General features: G+C 32.3%; 1 protein-coding gene across 1 annotated transcript in view; it reads right to left on the reverse strand.

The window, feature by feature from the left end:
• Positions 1-21,246, reverse strand: part of LOC108913837 (protein Skeletor, isoforms B/C-like) — a gene marked incomplete at its 5' end in the record, with an annotated part of 107,014 nt that extends 85,768 nt beyond the window's left edge. The window contains one exon of the mRNA XM_018719477.1: positions 21,065-21,246. Within this exon, the coding sequence (XP_018574993.1) occupies positions 21,065-21,246 (182 nt within the window). The remainder of the gene's footprint in view (positions 1-21,064) is intronic.
• Between the last annotated feature and the right edge of the window lie 853 nt (positions 21,247-22,099).

The raw sequence follows: 22,099 nt of genomic DNA on the forward strand, positions 1-22,099 counted from the left end.
TTTTATTTTTTACTAATTTATGTGGCATTTGAATACGAAATTGTAAAGAAATATATACAACTCACTGAAAATCGAAACCCACAATCAAATAGAAGAGCAAAAGTAGACTTCAGAAACCGTTTTTTATTTTCGTATAAGTTTTCGAATAAATCTTGAAAATCGAAATTTAAAATTTTTTAAAAGTTATTAAAAGAGTAACAAATATAGATTTATCCCGAATAATTATTAATCACTAAATATTGTCTCATGGTTTGTGAGAAAACAATACCATAGCACCTAATTAGAAATACCTGTGTCTTACGTTGTAATATTAAATATAAAATAGAATTCTCCATTTAATTTCTAGTAAATTATATAACTGCCAGTCAAATAATTAAATATCCAATTATAGTATTCGTTAGATATCTAGCGAAGTGTCAAAGTTCAACAGAATGAGTAAGCCGGTTCGGTTTCGTAACAACTCTCGAGAGGTATTCAACATCTCTGAAAAGTTTCCTAAGACAAACTTCTCGAATTTAAATTTGGCGAAAGATTCTCAACTTCGTGCGACTTCATAATCTATATGGTAATAGTCGGATTCGGTTCATTTACAATTTTAATGTTACGTGTCGTTCTTCTACTTAAGAGTTTTTTGGTGTGTGTGAACATCATGATTATTAATTTCAACTATTAACCGTATTCTAGGAAAAATTATGAAAACATGTTGTATAACAGCTATATTATAACGAGTATTAGAAATGGGGTTATTAAAATATAATAAATATTATTTTTGTTTACAAATTATAATTCTATATCGTCGAATTGACGTTTTTGAAATAGTAATTTACATATTTTATTTTAAAATATTGTATTTAAATTTTAAGTCAATTTTCTTTAGATGAAGAACGCAACTAACAGATATATTTGTTTAATTACAACAAACAAAATAGTAATTTCACTTAGTTTTTGGTAAACAGTTCGATAATAATTTTAGATCATTATGAAAGATATGCTGAATTTTTATGTTACGTAAAATGTGCTCTACAATTTATTGGGAAACTATTTGCTTTACTAAAAAATTTAATTTGATAATTTTTTTAAAACTGCACTTAAATCCCTGTATATTCCATCACTGCTTGGCGTAAATCAGTCTCTGAAGTAGAACAGTAAATTGTATTGGTGAATTTATCAGTGTTGCCACTTGTTACCTCTTTAAATCAACTGTTAGAGAGCTACAAAGGAAAATTATTCTTTAAAAACACGAACCTAACTGCATGCGCTTTCAAAGTTACCACGTTTGCATGATTTATTAAATATTAACTACTTGGTAGTAGTATGTAGATAAAATAGCAACATTAGTAGGTAGTTGATTGGACTCATGGCTCATAGTTTTCTATACCATTTATTTCGTAATACATTCCCATGTAAATGGTACAGAAAATCTGTGAGCGGTGGTAGATGCATCAACTACACTGGAAAACAAATTTCACTAACTTTTATTCAATAATGTATCAATTTCTGTCCACAACCTATTGAGTGACATTTTCACTTAGTATACAACTAAAATTTTATGAGTGAAACTATTGCAACAGAAGCTAGTGAATTTCCTCAAATCCGAGTTTTTGATAACTATCAAGTGAGTGATTTTTGCCTCTACTTTGAGTATGTAAAACTAACTAAGAGTTGACTTTTTCTCTAATATGATTTAAATTAAACTATTATTGACTAATTTTGTACTATAAAAATTTTCAAGGGGGGCGGTGCCTTCATTTCAATAATATCTGGAGTGGTTTTGCACCACTATATATTCTACTGAAATTTTAATTTAAATATCATTATATGAAAATCATAAACTACCCAGAATTGCTACAGTGGTTTCTACACAGATCTGTTTTAGAGACAATATTTTAGGACTCGATTAAAGGAATTGTTTAACTGATCGGACGAATAGATTACCATAACCTATACTGTGCGTTACAAATACATAAGCAAGTATAGGTAACAATTTAACTCTCCGTTTATTTAATCAAATATTAGTCGAGACTCAATATATTATTGTTTTTAATTATTGTAATCATTTAAACACAATGGTCACCAAAATAACCGGATAAACGGATACTTGTCCAGCACTATACGCAATACACCACGCCACGAGATGCCTAATGGAGACGATGGGAATAGACAAAGACAACGCACGACAACCGTAGAATGAGGACATTTACTCCGATTTAGCTGCAAGAGCACCAAATACGAGTTTATCTGCAGAATTTATTTAACAGTGCCTGTATTTGAGTGAAAGTACTTAGTTTTAGTTCAAATATTATCACAAATGAGTAAAATTATCAAAATGCTCAATATTGAGTGAAAATATACTCAATAATTTCACTCACTGCGCATATTTTAGTTTCACTCCCACAGATTTTTTTTTACAGTGTACCATTAGTATTACAACTACACGATTAAAATCAATATAATATTGAATCCATTGAGTGAAATTATGGAGTACATTTTCACTCAATACTGAATTTTGAATTTTGATCATTTTACTCATTTGTGATTAAGTATATTTAAATTAGAACTCAGTACTTTCACTCAAATATAGGTACTCCTTAAATAAATAAATACATAAACTCGTAATTGGTGTACTTGTACCTAAATCAGAGTAAATCTCCTCATTACTGAGTAAGTGTAAATGTATATTAATTTCGAGTAATTTAAATGGCGCCGTGAAGAAGGCACCACTTACATATTGCTTCTGTGCGCCAGAAAAGCGTAATCGCCAGGAGAGCAGGCCTTAGCCGGCGGCGGCGGGTCTCAGCTGGACGGTCTCAGCCAGGACATGAAGAGGCCCCGCGAAGTGAATTAATTTCAACACTGTATATCCTAATTAATCATTTATGAGTGATTTATTTTTGCACTCAATATTTAGTTAATTAAAAACCAAGTCTGAGTAAAAAATTACTCAATAATAGTTAAATTTAAATCATATTAGAGAAAAAGTCAACGTTAAATTGGTTTTATATGTATGTATACTTAGAATAAAGTCAGAAGTCGCTCAATTGATAGTTAGCAGTAACTAACTAACTAACAGATATTAGTAAAACTCGCTCATTTCTGATGCAATAATTTCACTCAGTTGTACTCATACTGATAGAGTGAAAATTTCACTCGATCGGGTGTGGACAAAAATTGATACATTATTGAGTGAAATTAAGTGAAATTTGAGTGAAACCTTTTTACAGTGTAAATACATGATTCGCAATCTAACACATCTACAAATTACAAACGAATTATTAAGGAAATTGAAGGGTATGTTAGTTGAGAATTCATATCTAGAAAAAAACTTAATAAAATAGTTGAGTGGAAGACTAGCAATTCATAATAATAGCTTCTTAGCTACCTGAGGCTCAGTCCACATCCTCTTGTTTTAGTTCCTTTTTCATTGTCTGATTTGAAAACATTTCTTCAGTCAGTATGTCGACTTTTTTTCTCCCGATTTGAATCTTGAAAGGCCTTTAGATGCTGAATTTTCTAATCACTCCGCAATCTCATTTCTAAAATAAAGCTCCTGCTTTCATGACCTTGTTATAATCCATCAATTATTATCATTCTTGATGGAGTATACCACTATTGTTGTTTTTATTTTCATCACAATATGAAGTGATGACATATCTAAGATTTCCAAGACATCTGTTGGAATCGACGCCGTAACTGCTACTGTACCGATACAGAACAATCCCAGATTTATTTAATTTTTTGTTCGCTGTAATCACTTTGACTTTGACTACAGGATCACTATACCATAAAGAAACGTAGGTTTCATCCCCAGTTCATTATTATTTTTTTTAATGCAAAGCCAAAGAATAATGGTGTAACTTTAGAAAAATTACAAATATTACAAAAAGTAAATCTAATAAATCATTTAATAACTGAAATGAATTGAATATTGTTATGCCACGCAGCTGCAACAAGGGGGCGACTTAAAAAAAAATGTTTATGCAGTAAACGACTAGCGGTTAAAATTGTTATGTTCTCTTATTTTCACCTCATCTAATCAATCAATCGTGATCGGTTGCGCTACGGTTAATAAAATTACGGTGATATTAATTTTAACAGATAATTAATATTGCATAATTTTGCACCAATAAAGTGCTCTAAATATTTATTATATTTAAATTCCCTACAGGAATTAATTGGGTGTAATAAGGAACGAGGTCACGCGGTGGTTAAAATAATTATATTCAGTAATATTGACTGCCTGTTTTACTGTTAAACATTTAGGACCATTTCATAATAAAACTAATGCTATGTAGTTTAATCCAGGATTAATAAAAATAGTGATTAAAAAAGCAACCATCAACCTTTTTATTTTAGTTACATAAATGCTTAATTTTACAACTTTTTTGTTTTTTAAATTGATTTCTTGAAGTAATTTAATTCTGAATGAATGTGGTTTAATACCTAAATAATCCAAATTTTTTGCTTTAAAACCAAAGAAATTACTTTGCTTTATTATTAAATCAATTAGAGACTGAAAAATTAAATTAGTATAGCTTTTCAAGAAATAATGTATTACTTAGACACAAATTTATCGTTTTATTATGTACTAATATTAACAATATTGAAATGTCAATTTTTAGTAACAATTTATGGAAACAAGTGGTTAATATTTACGTAACATCCTGTCGTGAGATTTAATGTTCAAGATTAATAATGGCAGAATATTCATTATCTTTCTTTTCCTCCGATGTAATATTAATTAAATAATTTGCTTTATAAGGAAAAGGAAACATTTAAATAGTAAAATATTCATCACTAACAGCAGTACACACAATAATTATAAATCTTTGCATCTTTAATGGCATACAATTTAATCTGTTATGTAATAAACGGTAAAAGTATGTCTTAATAAGCCGATGAGTTCGATAGTGTTATGTAGCGAACAGTATTTAATTTCTACGTGATTTATCCGAAGTGGAATCTCTAATGTAATAGGAGATGTTGCGGAATAATAGCACGAGTTCAAAAAACTGTGAGGCATATAGTAGTTTTCCTCTGTTATACAAGGTTCCTTGAAATTAGTGCAAAATAAACAAGATAAGTATTACTTTTTTTTTAATCTTAACAGGGAATGGAGTAATTTTTACACAGTTTGTTCTCATCTTAACATCTCTTAGTTCTTCTAATTAAAAATTGTGTTGATAAACTCATTTCTTTGTTAAATTCTTAGAAGTACTCAAAATTAAAAATAATTTCACTCATAATTTCACTCATAAATTTACACTATGCTATTTTTTACTGGTTAGTTAAATTTAAAAGTTTTTCAAGAATGATTTTGTAGACATTTAATGAAAATGTATTCATACACATTTTATTTAAAATTGCATTTCTAATAAAAAAAATAGATAATGTGCTTGATAACGGTAATGTAACCAAAAAATGTAATCTTGAGAATGTTCTATTCTTAAAATAACGTAAAAGTTGTTTTTTTCTCTGAAAAACTTCTAAGAATTAAAAGCAGTGATCGCTTTTCCCTAATATCCATTAGCGTTGAATTCGTGTGGTTCTTAGAGATAGTGACTCACGGTGTCTCTAACATTGGTTGGCGTATTTATATGAGCCTAAGGGATCTTTACCTTTAATTATAGTTAGCCCTCATAACTCTATTTCTGTTTTCCATTTCAAATAATAGAATAAGGACAGATTTCTCCATCTCCTAGTAAATTTATTTGGAAGCTAAATCAATATATGCCATAAAGATTGCATAAATAAGTGACAGACATGGATTCAGTTTTAAAATGAATTTATTGGAGAGAAACTGGTTCTAATAATAGAAAATAATAGGTGTGCATTGAAATATTTAAGAGCTAATGTCTAGAAACCCGACAGAACTGTTGACATTAAACGAGAATCACTATTTCAGCATGTAGATCATCTTCGCAAGTACAACTACCACTGGCTTTTATGACAAATATGCAAAGAAAAAATTGCCTGATTTACCACAGCTGTAGAGTATAACTAGTGCCACCTATGAGCTGGGCCAGAATTAGTCAGAAATTATTATTTGTTATATCAAAAACTGTAAAACGACAATTTTTAAGTTGGTATTACAAACACCCTCAAATTTTAATTTTCTACAGCTTGTATCTCCAAAATCGTCAATATTTGTTTTAAGACATATTTTACCCAATTGTCATATTCTAATCTCTAGGATTTCTAGATTCGAGGTTTCAATTCTTAATGATTTGCGTTGTATAAAATACATATATAATTTTCTAAAACTGGGCAAATACTTTAAATCGGGCTTGGGCGAAGCGAAGCTTTGTGTATTTAAATTTATGACATTGAGCTTTCCGTGTTTCTTGACCTTGAATAGTTTTTAGTTTGGCGTCCTTGTGGCCCACCTCCTACCTACGTTGTTCTCTTTTGCAACATGGTAGTTCTGCCACTGTCAAAATGCGAAAAACGGCTCATTTTCCGACCGTTTGAAAGATTATATGTATGTATATACTATTAGCAGATTGCCAATAAAAACATTTTAAGTTCAGTTAAAATCTGTGTTTACTTCCGAAGTTGTTTCATTTGCTTTGGAAAGTTCCTTTGATATCGGACGATGGTTCGTGCAAATATGAGGACATGAGAGTTTTCTCTGATTCTGTGGATGTGGTAGTGGTAGGTTCGTGTGATTGTGGAGGTGTATAAGTCGTTTTGCATCTGGAACAATCCAATGATGTGTTGGCATCTCCGATATTTGATAGCCTGAAATGTGTCAAAAGCTATTGAATTTTTCCTTGAGCTCTAAGGACTTCGGAAAGAGGCAACTTATTTAACTGTGCCGCTACACTTTTTCCGAAAATATCAAATTCATTTTCTGATTCCCTACTGTGAATAAATATTGCTCATCGATATAAGTCTTCTTTAAGTTGTCTTTTCGTTATTTTCTTATATTTTACAGTTGGTTCATCATTGTCCTCGTTTACTACTTTTCTAGCTGACGGTATTTCATTGTGTGATATCCCATTTTCACCTACTGATGGTTGTAGTTCGTCGACATTGGATAAATTGGCAACCTGAAAATAAATTTTAGGATATTTCATTTATGACTAGATCGCGGACTGTTAGTATAATTTCATGCACTTTGGGCCCAAATCGTAGAAGCAAGACATTGTATTTCAGTTGCAAATGCTATGCAGCTTCATATTAATGATAGCTTGCAATTTTTCCACAGTCGCCAATTCATTCATGAACAGGGTTTGCCATGTAAAACACATCATTTCATTTAAAGTCTGAATTTCTGAGGAATTATTTTTTATTTTATCGATGCCACCTACTGGACCAAAATCTTCTCTACCCATTGCCTCTATAATTCTTTTTATCGCTGCTTCACGTATTCCAAAGGCACTCCTCATTCCTCTACAACTGCACCAATTTAATTGTAATGTCCTCCATCCACTTTGAGCACGTTTTTGGCAACATACTTTCTATTTTACTTCCATACGCTAAATGCGGGAATCATCGAAACAATGCGTCTACGTACATACAGGTTTTTGGCACAGTAAAGTTGTTTCATATTCACTGCATTGAAGTCGCTACTAAATCGAATGCTGGAATTTAGTACTAAAAATACTAAAAATTTACATTAGACAGGTATTAAAATCCTACCTACTGAAATTTAGTAACTTGTGGAAGTTACTAGCATCGTGCTCAGTCGATTTATTCACTCTCGCGAGTTTTGTTTGGACGCACCCCATTGGTCGAAGGGCCGCGACCAAGCATTTGAATAGTCCGCCTCGAACACTTGCTCTGGACAAAGAGAGTCAAGTCGAGTCAGAGTACGGACGCCCGACGGTCGACTTTTAACTTTCACTTTAACTTTCATCAACCACCCTCCCAGGTCGCAATTATTTTTATTTTGCTATCTTATTCGCGTGACTGAGGAATACCAGGAGTCAGTTGTCTGAGCACCGGCCAACAATTGACTCTATAAAAGAATTCGTTAACAACTTCACAAGGAAAACGGGTGCAGGTGGTACGACTGTAATTTTCATTGCGGACTATAAACTAATAATTCGGGAAAGCGCGTGCCACAACGAAGGGATTTCATCGGTAGAAGTTAGTAGCCGTTGCCGAGCGTTTTGCAAGGATTACGACTGCTTTCGCCCACAGTACCGGTACCGACCCCTGAGCCCCAGAACAGTCAAGACAGTGCCGTTCGTTTCAGCGACGGAGTGCGACCATAAGACGCCCTGTAGGAAGTGAACAGGTCCAAGCAAGAAGAAAACGATTCCATAAGAAAATAAACTTGCTTCGTGCTCTGCTGGCACGACGTGATGACTGAGGTGGATGAGGAAGCACGTCGCGTTAAAAAAAAAAAGTGTTTTCGCTTAGTGCGTGGCCACCGCCTCAGTCGAACATGGAGGAGTAACGATGAAACTATATAAAGTGAAAATACACTAGGTGGGTTATAGTAAATTGTATAAGTTAGTTACTGGCATCGTTTGCAGCTACTTTTAATGGGTAAATAATAAATTTAGTAATTTTAGCATGAGACGTCCCAGGTTGTGTAGACGGTAGATGTGAGATAGATACTTACTAGGTTTGTTAAGAAAATAACCGAACTCTTTGAATAACGCGCTAATGGAAATATTTAGTTGGCAACATTGCGTTTCGCTTAACCTCCTCTGTAATCACATGTTCTTGGGTTGGTGATATCTCATTTAATTTTCTTGATATTGTTATTTGGGTGCAGCGTGGTTAAGTGCTTAGTAACGCTTTTTGAAATGTGCGATTTTCTGGAACAACGATGCAACGTAAAATTTTGTTTGAAACTGGGGAAAACTTTATCGGAAACGTTTCAACTTTTGAAGCAAGCTTACGGAGATAATTATCTGGATCGTGCGCAATGTTACAAATAGTTTTCATGATTTAAAAGGGGTCAATTGAAGGTGATACTCGACCAGGAAAGCCTTCGACTTCCTGGACTGATGACTCCCACGTTCAGATAGTCAAAGATCTGGTGCGTGCAAATCGCCGATTGACTGTCTAAGAAATTGCAGAAGACCTTAGCATCTTAATTGGGTCAGACCTTGAAATTTTGACCGAAAAATTTAATATGCATCAAGTTGCAGCAAAATGTGTTCCTCGTTTGATGACTGAACAACAGAAAGAAAATCGTGTGGACGTTTGACTGCAACTTCTTGAACAATTCAATGACGATGAAACATTCATTCAGAGGATTATAATTGGAGACGAAAGCTGGGTTTACGGCTACGACATTGAGACAAAAGTTCAATCATCACAATGGATTGACAAAGGATCTCCACGGCCGAAGAAAGCGCGTCGGTCTCGATCCAATGTCAAAGTTATGCTCACTGTTTTATTCGACTTTAATGGAATTGTGCATTGAATTCTTGCCTCAAGGTGAAACAGTGAACCGTGTGTACTATCAATGCGTTTTACAACGGTTACGAAAAATCCACAAAAAGAGACCAGAGTTGTGGCGAGACAATTCATGGTTCTTGCACCATGATAATGCTCCCGCAGATTCAGCTTTGTCAATTTATCAGTTTTGTGCCAAAAATCATATCACTGTCCACCCTTACCCTTCTTATTCGCCAGACCTGGCTGCTTGCGATATTTTTTATTTCCGAAAATAAAATCAGTGGTGAAAGTACGCCGTTGTCAGACTACTGTAAAGCAAATTCGTCACATACTTTAAAGGCCATTTCAAATTAATCTATCTAGGACTGCTACGCGAAATGGAAACACCGCTGAGAAAAGTGTGTGAAGTGGAGTACCTACTTCGAAGGGGGCAAGGACCAATAAAATTAATAATAACGTTTAAAAAAATAAAGTTTGGTTATTTTCTGAAGAAACCTTGTATTGGTCTGACTCTTTCGTACCTATGCGGACCATTCAATTTAAAATATTTCACAATCTTGCAGTGAAAAGGTACTCTTGTATCATTTCGATAGGTTCTATATTTTCGGAATAAAATTGGTCCATACACAATATGTCTCGTATCCAGCATTCCATACTTCTGATGTACATTTAAACCTGGCGCTTTATATACAAGAAATAGCACATTTAGTAAGAAAATGAACAAGTAGATCCATCAAGGAAGTGATGAAGTGTAACGGTAAACTAGAGCAACTTCTTTTAAGATTTCGCATTGAAAGATCACGGAGAATATGTAAACAACAGAAAATGTACCTTTCCTGTTTTGTCCAGCATATTTGTAAAGATACTCAATAATTGTGATGAATTCATGCGTTAATAGTTTCCTAAAAGCATTCTGTGGGGAGTGATTATGTTTATAGCACCATAATATGCGATTTTCTGTACATTCAACAGGCGTGCAATGTATTGTCAGTTGTCTTATATCCTGAAGAAAACTTGTATAATTGGTACAATTGTGAAGAGATATTGTTTCCAATTTCCTTAGATTTTCTTAAATGCTGGACAAAAANAAATTTAAAGACAAGTTTCGTTAATTTTCATAGAGTCTACGAATATTTTCACAATATCTACCCAGGCAGTTTTAATGCGGCGGCTTCAGGATCAGAATTACAACACGAGAACGTGAAAAACATAACAGTGTCTGAACATAAATATTATAGTACCCATGTGTAGTTCCACAACACTAACTGCCCCCAACAAACTATTTAATGTACCAAAGGATGAGAGAATGAGGAAGAAATCATGCAAACATATTTTATAGAACATCTGTTTTTGACAAATTATCAGATTGCTCTTGGGCAAATCCAGCTTCTGTAGCCATAGAATATACAGTTTTTAAAATAATTAACAATATTGTGTTAAGTAAAAGTAAGTAATATAAAATCTATCCGGCACACGTAGTTTGCATAAACACAAATGAGTAAGAGTGAGACAGACTACAGAACACGACTCTACACGACTCGTTTAATTTGGACCGATACCGGATCGTGACGTAGGAGTCAGCCGTCTTTGTTTAAGACTGCGTTTTAGTGCATAGGGAATTATTTTGGATTTATATATATTTTTATAGGAAAACTATTAATTAAAAATTTAAAATTTATGTGGCAATTGACTTTTTACGATGAAAGGAACTTAATAAGAAAAGAAAAAAAAGTGAAACTTTCCCATTGATGACTCCCACGTTTAGAAGTCAAAGATCTGATGCGTGCCAATCGCCGATTGACTGTCTGAGGAATTTCAGAAGAGATTAGCACCTCAATTGGGCCATGCCTTGAAATGACTGAAAGATTCAACATGCATCGAGTTGCAGCAAAATGTGTTTCTCGTTTGATGACTGAACAACAGAAAGAAAATCGTGTGGACGTTTGTCTGCAACTTCTTGAACAATCCAATGACGATGAAACATTCATTCAAAGGATCATAACTGGAGACGAAAGCAGGGTTTATGGCTACAACATTGAGACAAAAGTTCAATCATCACAATGAATTGATAAAGGATCTCCACACCCTAAGAAAGCACATCGGCCTCTATTCAATGTCACTGTTTTATTCGACTTTAATGGAATTGTGCATTGAATTCTTGCCTCAAGGTGAAACAGTGAACCGTATCAAAGCGTTTTACAAGTTGTGGCGAGACAATTAATTCATGGTTCTTGCACCAAGACAATGCACCTGCATACTCAGCTTACGTCAGACCAGGTTTCTTGCGATTTTTTCTTATTTCCGAAATTAAAATCAGTGCTGAAAGGACGCTGTTTTCAGAGTACTGATGACATCAAAGCCAATTCGTCAGATACTTTAAAGGCCATTTCAAATGAATCTATCCAGAACTGCTTCGCGACATGGAAACACCGTTGGGAAAAGTGTGTGAAGTGGAGTACCTACTTCGAAGGGGGCAAGGACCAATAAATATAATAATAACGTTTAAAAAATAAAGTTTGGTTATTTTCTGAAGAAACCTTGTATTGGTCTGACTCTTTTGTACCTATGCCATTCAATTTAAAATGTTTCACAATCTTACAGTGAAAAGGTACTCTTGTATCATTTCGATAGGTTCTATATTTGGTCCATATACAATATGCTTTGAAAATAATTTGTAACAATTTTGTTTGATAAGACGTTAATATTTTTAAAATCGATTGATAAAAATAATATTTTATTGAAATGTAACAAATCGTCATTAGTGATATTTTTTAATGAAAAAAGTTGAATAGAATACTGTTTATTTATAATAATTGGATGACGAAGAATTTTTGACGAGAAGAATATAGTTATTACTAATTTATTCATTTACTATTTCACAAACCAGGCAGGGAAAACTCTAATTATATGAAATATCAAAAATAAAAACATCATATTATATAATAAATAAAATTATGAAATTATAAATAAAGAAGTTAAACAGCATTAAACAACAAGTTATAAACAGCAAAGTCAAAATTGAAAGATACACTTACTTCTATTCAATTCTAGATATTACTGAAGTTTGCAATATTTTGTTTTTTATATTTCTTAACTAACGATTGAACACATATAGTTTCGCTTGCTATGGAATTGTAATTAATGCTAAGTATAATGGAAAATTTACGAGTTCGATTTTCGAAGTAGATAAATATAATAATGATTGATAATGTTGCGTAGAAAACGTGAAAAAAGTATGGAACAATCAATAAAATTGTGAATAAATTTAAATAAGAACGAGATCAATAAGTCAAACAAATTTAGAAATAAGTCAATATGAGAAAAAACTTGACAATACGTCTCAATCGATTCAGTTGTAGTTCTGTGTGTCTCGTATCTGGAATTCCATACTTCTGATGTATATTTAAGCCTGGTGTTTTATAGACAAGAAATAGCACTTTTAGCAAGAAAACGATAGAACAGGTAGATCCATCTAGGAAGTGATGTAGCGTAACGATAAACTAGAGCAACTTCCTTTAATTTTTCGCATTGAAAAATGACGGAGAACATGTAAACAACGGAAAATGTACCTTTCCTGTTTGTTTTTCTACCAAATTTGTAAAGATACTCAATAATTGTGATTAATTCATGCGTTAATAGTTTCCTAAAAGCATTTTGTGGGGAGTGATTATGTTTATAACACCATAATATGCGATTTTCTGTATGTTCAACAGGCGTGCAATGTATTGTCAGTTGTCTTATATCCTGAAGAAAACTTGTATAACTGGTACAGTGAAGAGATATTGTTTCCAATTTCCTTAGATTTTCTTAAATGCTGGACAAAAAATTGCACTTATAAGTTTAGACCTCACATAACTGCTAAATAGAAGGATTAGCATGTTCTACCATTAAACTTTCATATTATAATTAATCCAAAATTTTTGCAGGCATTGGCAACCACATCATTTACATGATTGACAACAAACAGGTATAAGGTCTCGGAATAACAATCCGAAAAAAATATAATACTAATTTAAGTAACAGCATGGGCTATGAAAGGCTTAAAGCCACCAAATACGAAACGATTTATTCTAATGACACTATCTGTTTAAAATTATTAAACAATCTCGAACTTACTGACACATTTAAATGGAATTAATGGAAAATTTATTTTAGATTGCCGGTATGGTTTCACACTGAAGTACAGCAATAATGCCACCAAAAAAGAGCGAAAATAATAAATGCCCCGAAACAGAGCCCTGAGGAACACCTGGCACAGCAATAATTCATGTTGATCAAAAAATTATCACCTTGTACTCTAGGCTTTATAAGTTTTCATTAACTTTATTTAGTTTGTAAAATATCATTGTATAAATAGGAAAGATGCAAAGAGCCAGGTGGTTGGGACACATAGTTATGATGTCTAATGACAAATAGGTTAGTAGTATATTGTATGTAGAAGCTTGAAAAAAAAAAGAAAAGGCGACAGAACAGAACAATGTGGTTAGAGAAAGGTAAGAAAAATTTAAGGAAAATACTTACTTGTCATGGACTATAAAGAAAAGACAACGAATAGAGAAAGCGGCAAGAAAGACCCCAATATAAATAGGTAGTACAAATGCCATAACTTATGTTATAGGACATTGTTATTTCCAAAATTTCTGATTAGCCGATACTGTTTTTCATGACAACAATGATTTATAATTTAGGACATTTTAAGGTTATTTTAAATCAGTTTTATTAACAAATGGTGCATCCTATCGTCTTTTTATTGCAACATTGATCATAATATTCAAAACCAATACACAGTAATATCCAGTTTTAAATATTACTCTTTCTTGAAAATTATTGAAGGTATCTGAATAAGACAACAATCAAGAGACTACAGATAGCTCCCTTACAACATTTCTCTCTCTACGATTATATAAACATTTTTTCTTATTTCTAGTCATAGCCTGTCGTATTTGTGAATGTCAACTTAGTGATAGTACTTACACTAGCTTCCGAGAACGTTAGAAAGCAATTTGAAATTAAAACTCACTTGAAAGGTAAAGTAGCAATAGAAAAAGAAATTTGTCTAATAGGTATTACCGATCTTAATGAAGTAGAAAGGAATTTATTAAACCGAAGTAGACTACTGCTAAAAACAACGTTCTATACATAAAGATGAAAGATTAGTCTACACCTATTATTTACTGAATTAAATTTGGCAATAAAATATCAGTGTCGGTATTTTCATTACAACTGAACCTTGAAAGAAACATTTTAAGTGTTGTTGGAATGCATAATGTTACCTTGGATATATTTCTCTTAAATAAAAAAACAGTAAACAATCATTGCAGTAATTAAAATTACACTTAAAAATAGCCTTTATTAATAGTCTGCTAATAATTTATAAATGGCATGAACAATAGCTTAAATTCAAATGTATGTTCTTGTATTTTGTGTTAGTGAAACCTACTGTGTATGTTTAGTATGTAAATAATAAAATAATTTTTTTTCAATCGTTTTCGTTTCTAAATAACCAAAAGTTTAACATAATTACTAAATTATCTGAAATATTTGGAAATTTCTTAGCAGCTACATTAATTTGTAAATACAAGAGAAAATAAGCAAAATATATTTAATTCGTTCATACTACTTCACACCATTTCTTAAGGAGAAATTAAACAAATTTATAATATTTTAGTCTTGATTTAAATTTTATATTACTCATATTTAAGAAAAAAATAAAATACATTTGGTACTACAGTGATAAAATTGTAGAAATTTTTTACATATTTGTAATGATTTTTATACATGTGTAAGTGAAATGAACATATATTCTATATTGTGTAGAATTACATGTTTGAATTTATACTTTCTTTTTGTTATGATTGTATTCTTCACCTTTTACGTTGTACTTTTACATTTTAAAATATATTACTTCTAATCATTTATGTGTTTTTACTATATTTAATGTAAATATACAAATACAAGTGTGAATTTACATCACTTGATTTGGCTCAACCAATCATGTTATCACCCGGTGTGGTGTTACCGCATGTGTGTAGAGAATTGTGCTATTTGCTCCGTAGGCATGTTTAGATTCATTTGTAGCGTATTATAAATAATACTGAGGTAAGTAAATAATATAACTTTGTATAAATTATATAAATCTTTGAGTATATCTTCATTTATTATTTATTTCAAGTTATTGAAGAGTATGAGAAACATAAAAAATAACCATATTGAACTTTGCTTACCCTTTACACGCAGACATCCAGATTGTAGCTTACTATTTGATACCTATTTTACTTATTGTTTTACTTACACTATACATATTTTGTTTTCAGTTCAATGTTGCCAAGAAGTGGCCAAAATTGAAAGGTGTCGTGCATGCATCGAAAATGGTGGTGGACATTTCGAGCATATGTTGTAGTTTGTTTTGTACTTGTGCGTTTAAAAATTACTCAATTTTGCTTTTTGGTAAGTACCTAAATTATTTTTAATACCTATTAATCTTTGGGTACTTTAATTACATATTTTTCAAATACGTAATTTAATTAAAAGTTAAATTCCTGTCTTAAGAGATATATAATTACTAAAATTCGAGCTAAAATTTAACCACAACACTATCTTCTTACTACAAAATCGATACATTTTATTTTATTTATTTAAAAACTGGAAATAATTGTCTTGAAATTTACTAAATATTTCACAATAATAATTGTTTACATTTTTTCCGTAGGACAAGTCTGCCGCGTGTACTCGTGGTGTGCATCAGCAGGTTGAGCGCTGTTGTCACGTTGTGATGAAATTTCCCAATATTAATAGTCGCTGTATTTTAAAAACTGTTAATCTTACGCCCCTGTTATACAACTTTTTTGTTATTTATGATTACTCTACCTCATGCTTCATTTTTAGATATAATTAAGAATTTTATTTTTTACTCTAGATAGTATGTGTCATTTACTGCAGTAATAAATCTTCTTAAATTTATTTAATGTTATTATCCCTTCGCTTAGGTATGTCATAACCTGCCTTGGAAAAATATTTAAGTATGTAGAAAAAAAACATGTTGGGTGAATTACTCAAAAAGTGTAAAATCACATGCTTAATGTAACTTTACGTTGTATGATGTGAATTTACATTACTTACTATGGTGTCAAAATAACCAATGATCTAGTGCAAGGGTCGGCAAGTAATTTTAGGTGTGGTCCGGATACTTCTGAAAATTTTTAACGAGGTCCAGAAAAAATTCATATTTCTTATTTTTTTTTATTTTAATTTGGACTCAAATTTAATCTGCTTACTAACCATTAAGAACTCAAAACACTCACACAATTGTAAAATACTAGAAAAATGATAAGATTGGCACTTAAACGTAAAAAACATTTTTTAAATAGGTAATTTATTTGAGTAATTTATACTTTCAAAAATTTTTTGACGGTCCAGTATTTTACCTTCCGCGGTCCGCCAGTTGCCGACCCTTGATCCATTGTGTAATTTTGCATAAAATTTTTATTAGTGTAAATACTAGATGAAGTTTTTAATTTTATTTATTTTATTTTCATTTTTTTTTCAGAAAATGGAGTCACTTCTGTGACTAGAAATCATATTTTTATAGTGTACAATAATTGTATTTGACAGCCCGTGTGATAAACATATGTTTATAGCTTTTCCCAAATTATTTTCCCATATTTTCTGTTACACTATGTGTAACTTGTCATTCATTGTGAAACTATTTTATTCCTATTTGTTGTATAAAACGAACAGGTGCTAAGTAGATAACATTTTAAGATATGACTAATCTGAAAAAAGAAAGAAAATTCCACAGCCTACAAAGTGTTGTTATACTCCTATTAAACATTTATTATTATCTACTGCATTATTTATCAAAAGCTTTAATTAATATTGATATAGGTCGTTAAATCTGTATAGAGACAAGCCATGTGCAAATCATGTACTAACAGTCATTCAGTAAATTATTGGTGCATAAATTATGGAAAAAATTTTATGATTTAATAAATCCTATAGGCTTTGTAAAACTGACTTCCTACAGGTAAATACAGTTAATCTGTCTGTTTTATTACTTACTTACTTTAGGTCTAGTTCAGGTAAATGTTTATATTTTAGTTTGATTGATGTAGTGTAGAATTTTAGATAACTAATAAATTAAACACGATTTATTAAAGGATAATTAAATTTATACGATAAATTAAGTTCTCAATTGTACTAGAAGAATATTTTTAGTTTACCAATTTTGTTTCAAAATATTATTGTGCATGTGTCTAATAAAAACAGTTTCTTAATTTTGCGAAATTAATGCAGATTTTAGTTTACTTCATTTCCGTAACTATTGCTTTCCGCTTTCTTAAAAAATTGTCAAATGATTTCATTTCCTTTTTTTTATATTTATTTTTGAAATCTCTTAGAGTCTAGCTGGCGCAATGGTATTATTTTAAATCTAAGGCTAATTTCTGATGTAATAACTATTTTAATAATATTTAGTCAACAATTATTCAATTTTTTCATTTTCTCGTTCTCTTGAGAATGTTCCTTGTTTTCTGTGTACCTGAATATTTAAAGTTTTGCAATAACTTCCAGTGTAAACTAGTTTGGCAAAATATTACACTTTATATATTTTTTTGAAGACATGTAATTATTAATAAATTATTGTTTATTTATGAAAACCTATTCAATATATTAATATAAACAATTTTTTTGAGCATGTCATGCTTTAATGGAAGTACATGTATCGAGTGTCCCACAATTCACGCAGGATAGCATTACAGTTCACAGTTCAGGATTATTAAAAATGTAGCACTACACAAAAGAACAACGCGTTTTCATTGTTGAGCAATATTTTCAATAAAAAATTTACAATTTTTAATTAAAAACCTGTGTTTTCTATCAAAATCACTTCTTGCATGAAATTTGGTAGAGAAAGAAAACATTAAGGGAGCGTAAGCAGGTGATTTTGTTAACGTTATTGATCTACTTTATGTGATATTAAACATCGTTCTAATTTCTGATACCGAGTAATTTATTACGTTGTACCTATTATGGAATGAAAGAAATAAATATCAGGCACTAATTGGCGCACTCTAAAGGCGGGTATCCACTTGTGGCAATGCTCCGTAACGTAACAACGAACATGTTACAGCCTGTTGCAAGGTGACACGGTTCGCTGCGAAAGTATGTGTGGTTTTGGTCGTATCATTCATTCCGTAACGTAATAAAATAAGGTTACGAGACGACACAGGAACATAAACTAGCAGTATGAACCTGACTGCAATAATGGATTCGTCATTGCAATTGCAGTTAGCAGCAGCGTTATATATTTTTATTCATCATACAATTTTGAAGAATAATAAACGGAAATCTCCGAAATCTTTTCTTTACAGGGCACAAGTACAGAAAAACACACTCTTCCTAGTCATTGCAGAAAACAGACTGACCCCAGACCATATACAAAAGACTGACGAAACAAAAAATAAGACGAAATCACACGTGCAACAGGCAACGTTACGGCCAAAAGGGTAACCCCGTCTCAATATGTGGCAGAAAGTACTGTTGCATCCCTTTGATGCGACGACTAAAAACCGACAACTGATGATTCGTCCCGGATTAGTTACGCGTGTCAAATTTGTTACACGTAGCATGCAACAATTTTCCGTCTCCACTAGCTGTAACGTAACATGTTCGGTGTTACGTTACGGGGCATTTGACACAAATGGATACCCGCCTTTTGAGGCAGTATTAACGAGATACGTATTTAGTGTTTAGCCTTTATTATTTTGATAGATCTCCCATTATATTTTAAATAAAACTTCTTTACAGCAGAATATTTTTGAATCTTAAATTTTTTATAATTTAGTTTTCATGATGATGAACTAAAAAAATCGTCAAAGAAGAGGTAGAAAATGTTTGTAGTGAAATTTTGTTCTTAATATGAGAATTACAGCGATGGGGTACTGTCACAATACAGGTCACGAACTTATTAAAAAAATTCACTGTTTCCAATTAGAAGCGCGAAGCCATCAAAAGTGGCTATATGCATAGCTGATCACAGCAAGAGTTGAGGACGATGTACTGAAGGACCCAGAGCCGGAAATTGAAAGTTTCATCTCACTTTCCAAATTATCCACCGTCGCGCCTAAAACTGCTTCGAGCAGCCATCAACCATATCAGACACAACAGCCGTGCCAGGTTTGGATTTCGTATACTAAAAATTCTCCGAATTCTACGAAATTCGAACCCAACCGAAAGCCAATGACAGGAGTAACAACCAAAAAGGCAACTTGGAGAGAGCTCTAGTTCCATAGGTTCAAAAACTGACTGGAAGGCACAGCCAAGAAGTGGAAATGATGCTTAACTAAACCAGGTCACGCAAAAGAGCCCTTAGCGGAGATATCTCTGCCTGTGGACAAACGTCAACTCAATCCATCGGCAGTTTAGTAACCAGTGTACCTGGCCAGAGTTTATTCTCACTCCAAATTATACATTATATTATACCCACTACATACATGTCCTCATTTATTGCGAAACACAAATATCAATAAATCAAATACTTCTTAAAATATTTTCCGAGTTATATTCTCTCTAAAAAATACCCACACGAGTTCCAAGCTCACCATAGTCCCCAAGCTACTCGCCTAGGTCTAACCTGCCTACGGCGAAGACCCTCAATGAGTACCCAGCTGTTAAGCTGCCATACACTAGGCCTCCTACGAGGCGCAGTGAAAAATGCTGCTTCCCGAGCTTACAGGTACTCTATGGAGTCCTCAGATAACAATCCTTAGTGCCTAACCCACACAAAAAAAAACAGTGGTAATAACACTAGAGTCACAGCGCAACTAACAAATTCAGTGCAAAACATTCTAGGGTCAGTTGGTACCCTAAAAATTTTGAACTGAAAAGCAAGGGAAGTGCATCATTATGTCTTCGGACTCAAAGTAGAGCATGGAACGATCTTCCTAATCAGCCTACGATTTTGTCACCTGTGCCCAATAGAGTTACACGACGTGGCGCTGCCCAGCAAGGAGTGCCGACGCCCGGAAGCTCTGCGGCCAATCAAACCAAGTCGGTGACCAATCAACGTATTCAATGACAATACCTATGTTAGGCATTTGTTTGGGATAATTAGGCATTTGTTTTGGACTTCTCAACGTGTTTTATCCTTTTAATATACTGGTATAGGGTGACATGCTGTTAATTAATGATTACGGAGCATCGGCTTATAGGGATACTAAGCTGTTTTTTCATATGGAACATCCTGAGTATTTGTAGATATTCTTCGTCGAATAGTAAGGCAGATATGACTAAAAGAATATGCCATAAATTTAATGTGTTAAAAAGAAATTACTATTTGTTATGTTTATGGTACCTCCTTTTGATCTACAACTCCCTTATTGGTAAAGATAGATTCGTCAAATTTTGTATCACTGTAATTATAGGGAATCGTTCTTTTTTTTTATTATTTTTTAATATTCCATTAAAAAAAGATAATAGATTTGTATCTCTGTAACCCGATGATCAGATATCTTTCTAACATAGGTTTTGAAAAATATAAAAAATTTTCTATAAATTACATTACATCTTCACATTTCTGTTATACGCCGAAAAAAAAAAATTGTGGGTGACACATATAGGTGTATCTGTAATATTTTAAGAGCACAGTTTCGCTGACAATTCATAAAATAAAATTAAACGGAAGTTAGTTACATTTTCTTGTACTTACATCAAAATCTTCACACCACACGTAGAATATTTTTACGTTGTTCAAATTCTTGCCCTCGGGTAAGGTGATCGTTATACCTTCTTTTCGGTATCTCCTAATAACTTCCCCTTTGCCGTTTTCGTCCCGCAGTCTAAATCCATTTTTGTCCGCAACTTTATGTGTGCTGGCGTAGAAGTATGCACCTGAAAGAAGTAGAAGTGTTAATGTCGTTAAAAGAAATTATATTCAGTAGTAATCAAGCCAAATAGCTTGACGTTTTTATTTATGTATGTATGTATGTATGTATTTATTTATTTAAAGGTACACCTGCTCAACGGGAAGAACACAATTAGAGGGCAGGGAAGAGTGAACTCTACATATACAGGGTGGTTCAGTCTTAATGTAATTAATTTTAACCAAGTATTGGGAAGGCCTAATAAAGACAGAAAATCGAAAAAAAATTACTCAACCTTTTAAAAAATAAGCAAATTACCCTTTAACTCGCGTTAACTCGGCGCCCTACAAAAAAGTAACTTCACGGACATCTTTGTCAAGTTTAGTTTATTGCCTAAGATAATTTAGGGATTTTAAGCTACAGGAAGTAGATCTCTAAATTAAAATTTTGCAATAGTGGAAAACAACAATTTTTTTGACCAAAAGTATGGGAAGGAACTTGTTGTTTAAATGGCAAGATATATCTTGAAAAAAAAAGCGGCTAAAGGAAAAATGGCAAGAGTCACAATATTTTAACTCAAAGAATCTGTGTTTTATTGTATAATATTTACTTCTAAAACATTCCAAAAATGTTTAATAAATTATTAACAGCTAAAAAGGTTTCTAGTTTAATAAAGAAAGATGAAGTCAGACATGCATATTTCTTATACGCTTAACCACTACATATTATAAAACAAAGTCCTCCGCCGCGTCTGTCTGTCTGTCTGTCTGTCTGTCTGTCTGTTCCCGATAAACTCAAAAACTACTGCACCGATTTCCATGCTGTTTTCACCAATGGATAGAGTGGTTATCGAGGAAGGTTTTAGTATATAATTTGTTAAG

The sequence above is a fragment of the Anoplophora glabripennis genome, unplaced genomic scaffold (genome assembly GCF_000390285.2).
Source record: "Anoplophora glabripennis isolate ALB-LARVAE unplaced genomic scaffold, Agla_2.0 scaffold1041, whole genome shotgun sequence".
Classification (NCBI taxonomy): domain Eukaryota; kingdom Metazoa; phylum Arthropoda; class Insecta; order Coleoptera; family Cerambycidae; genus Anoplophora; species Anoplophora glabripennis.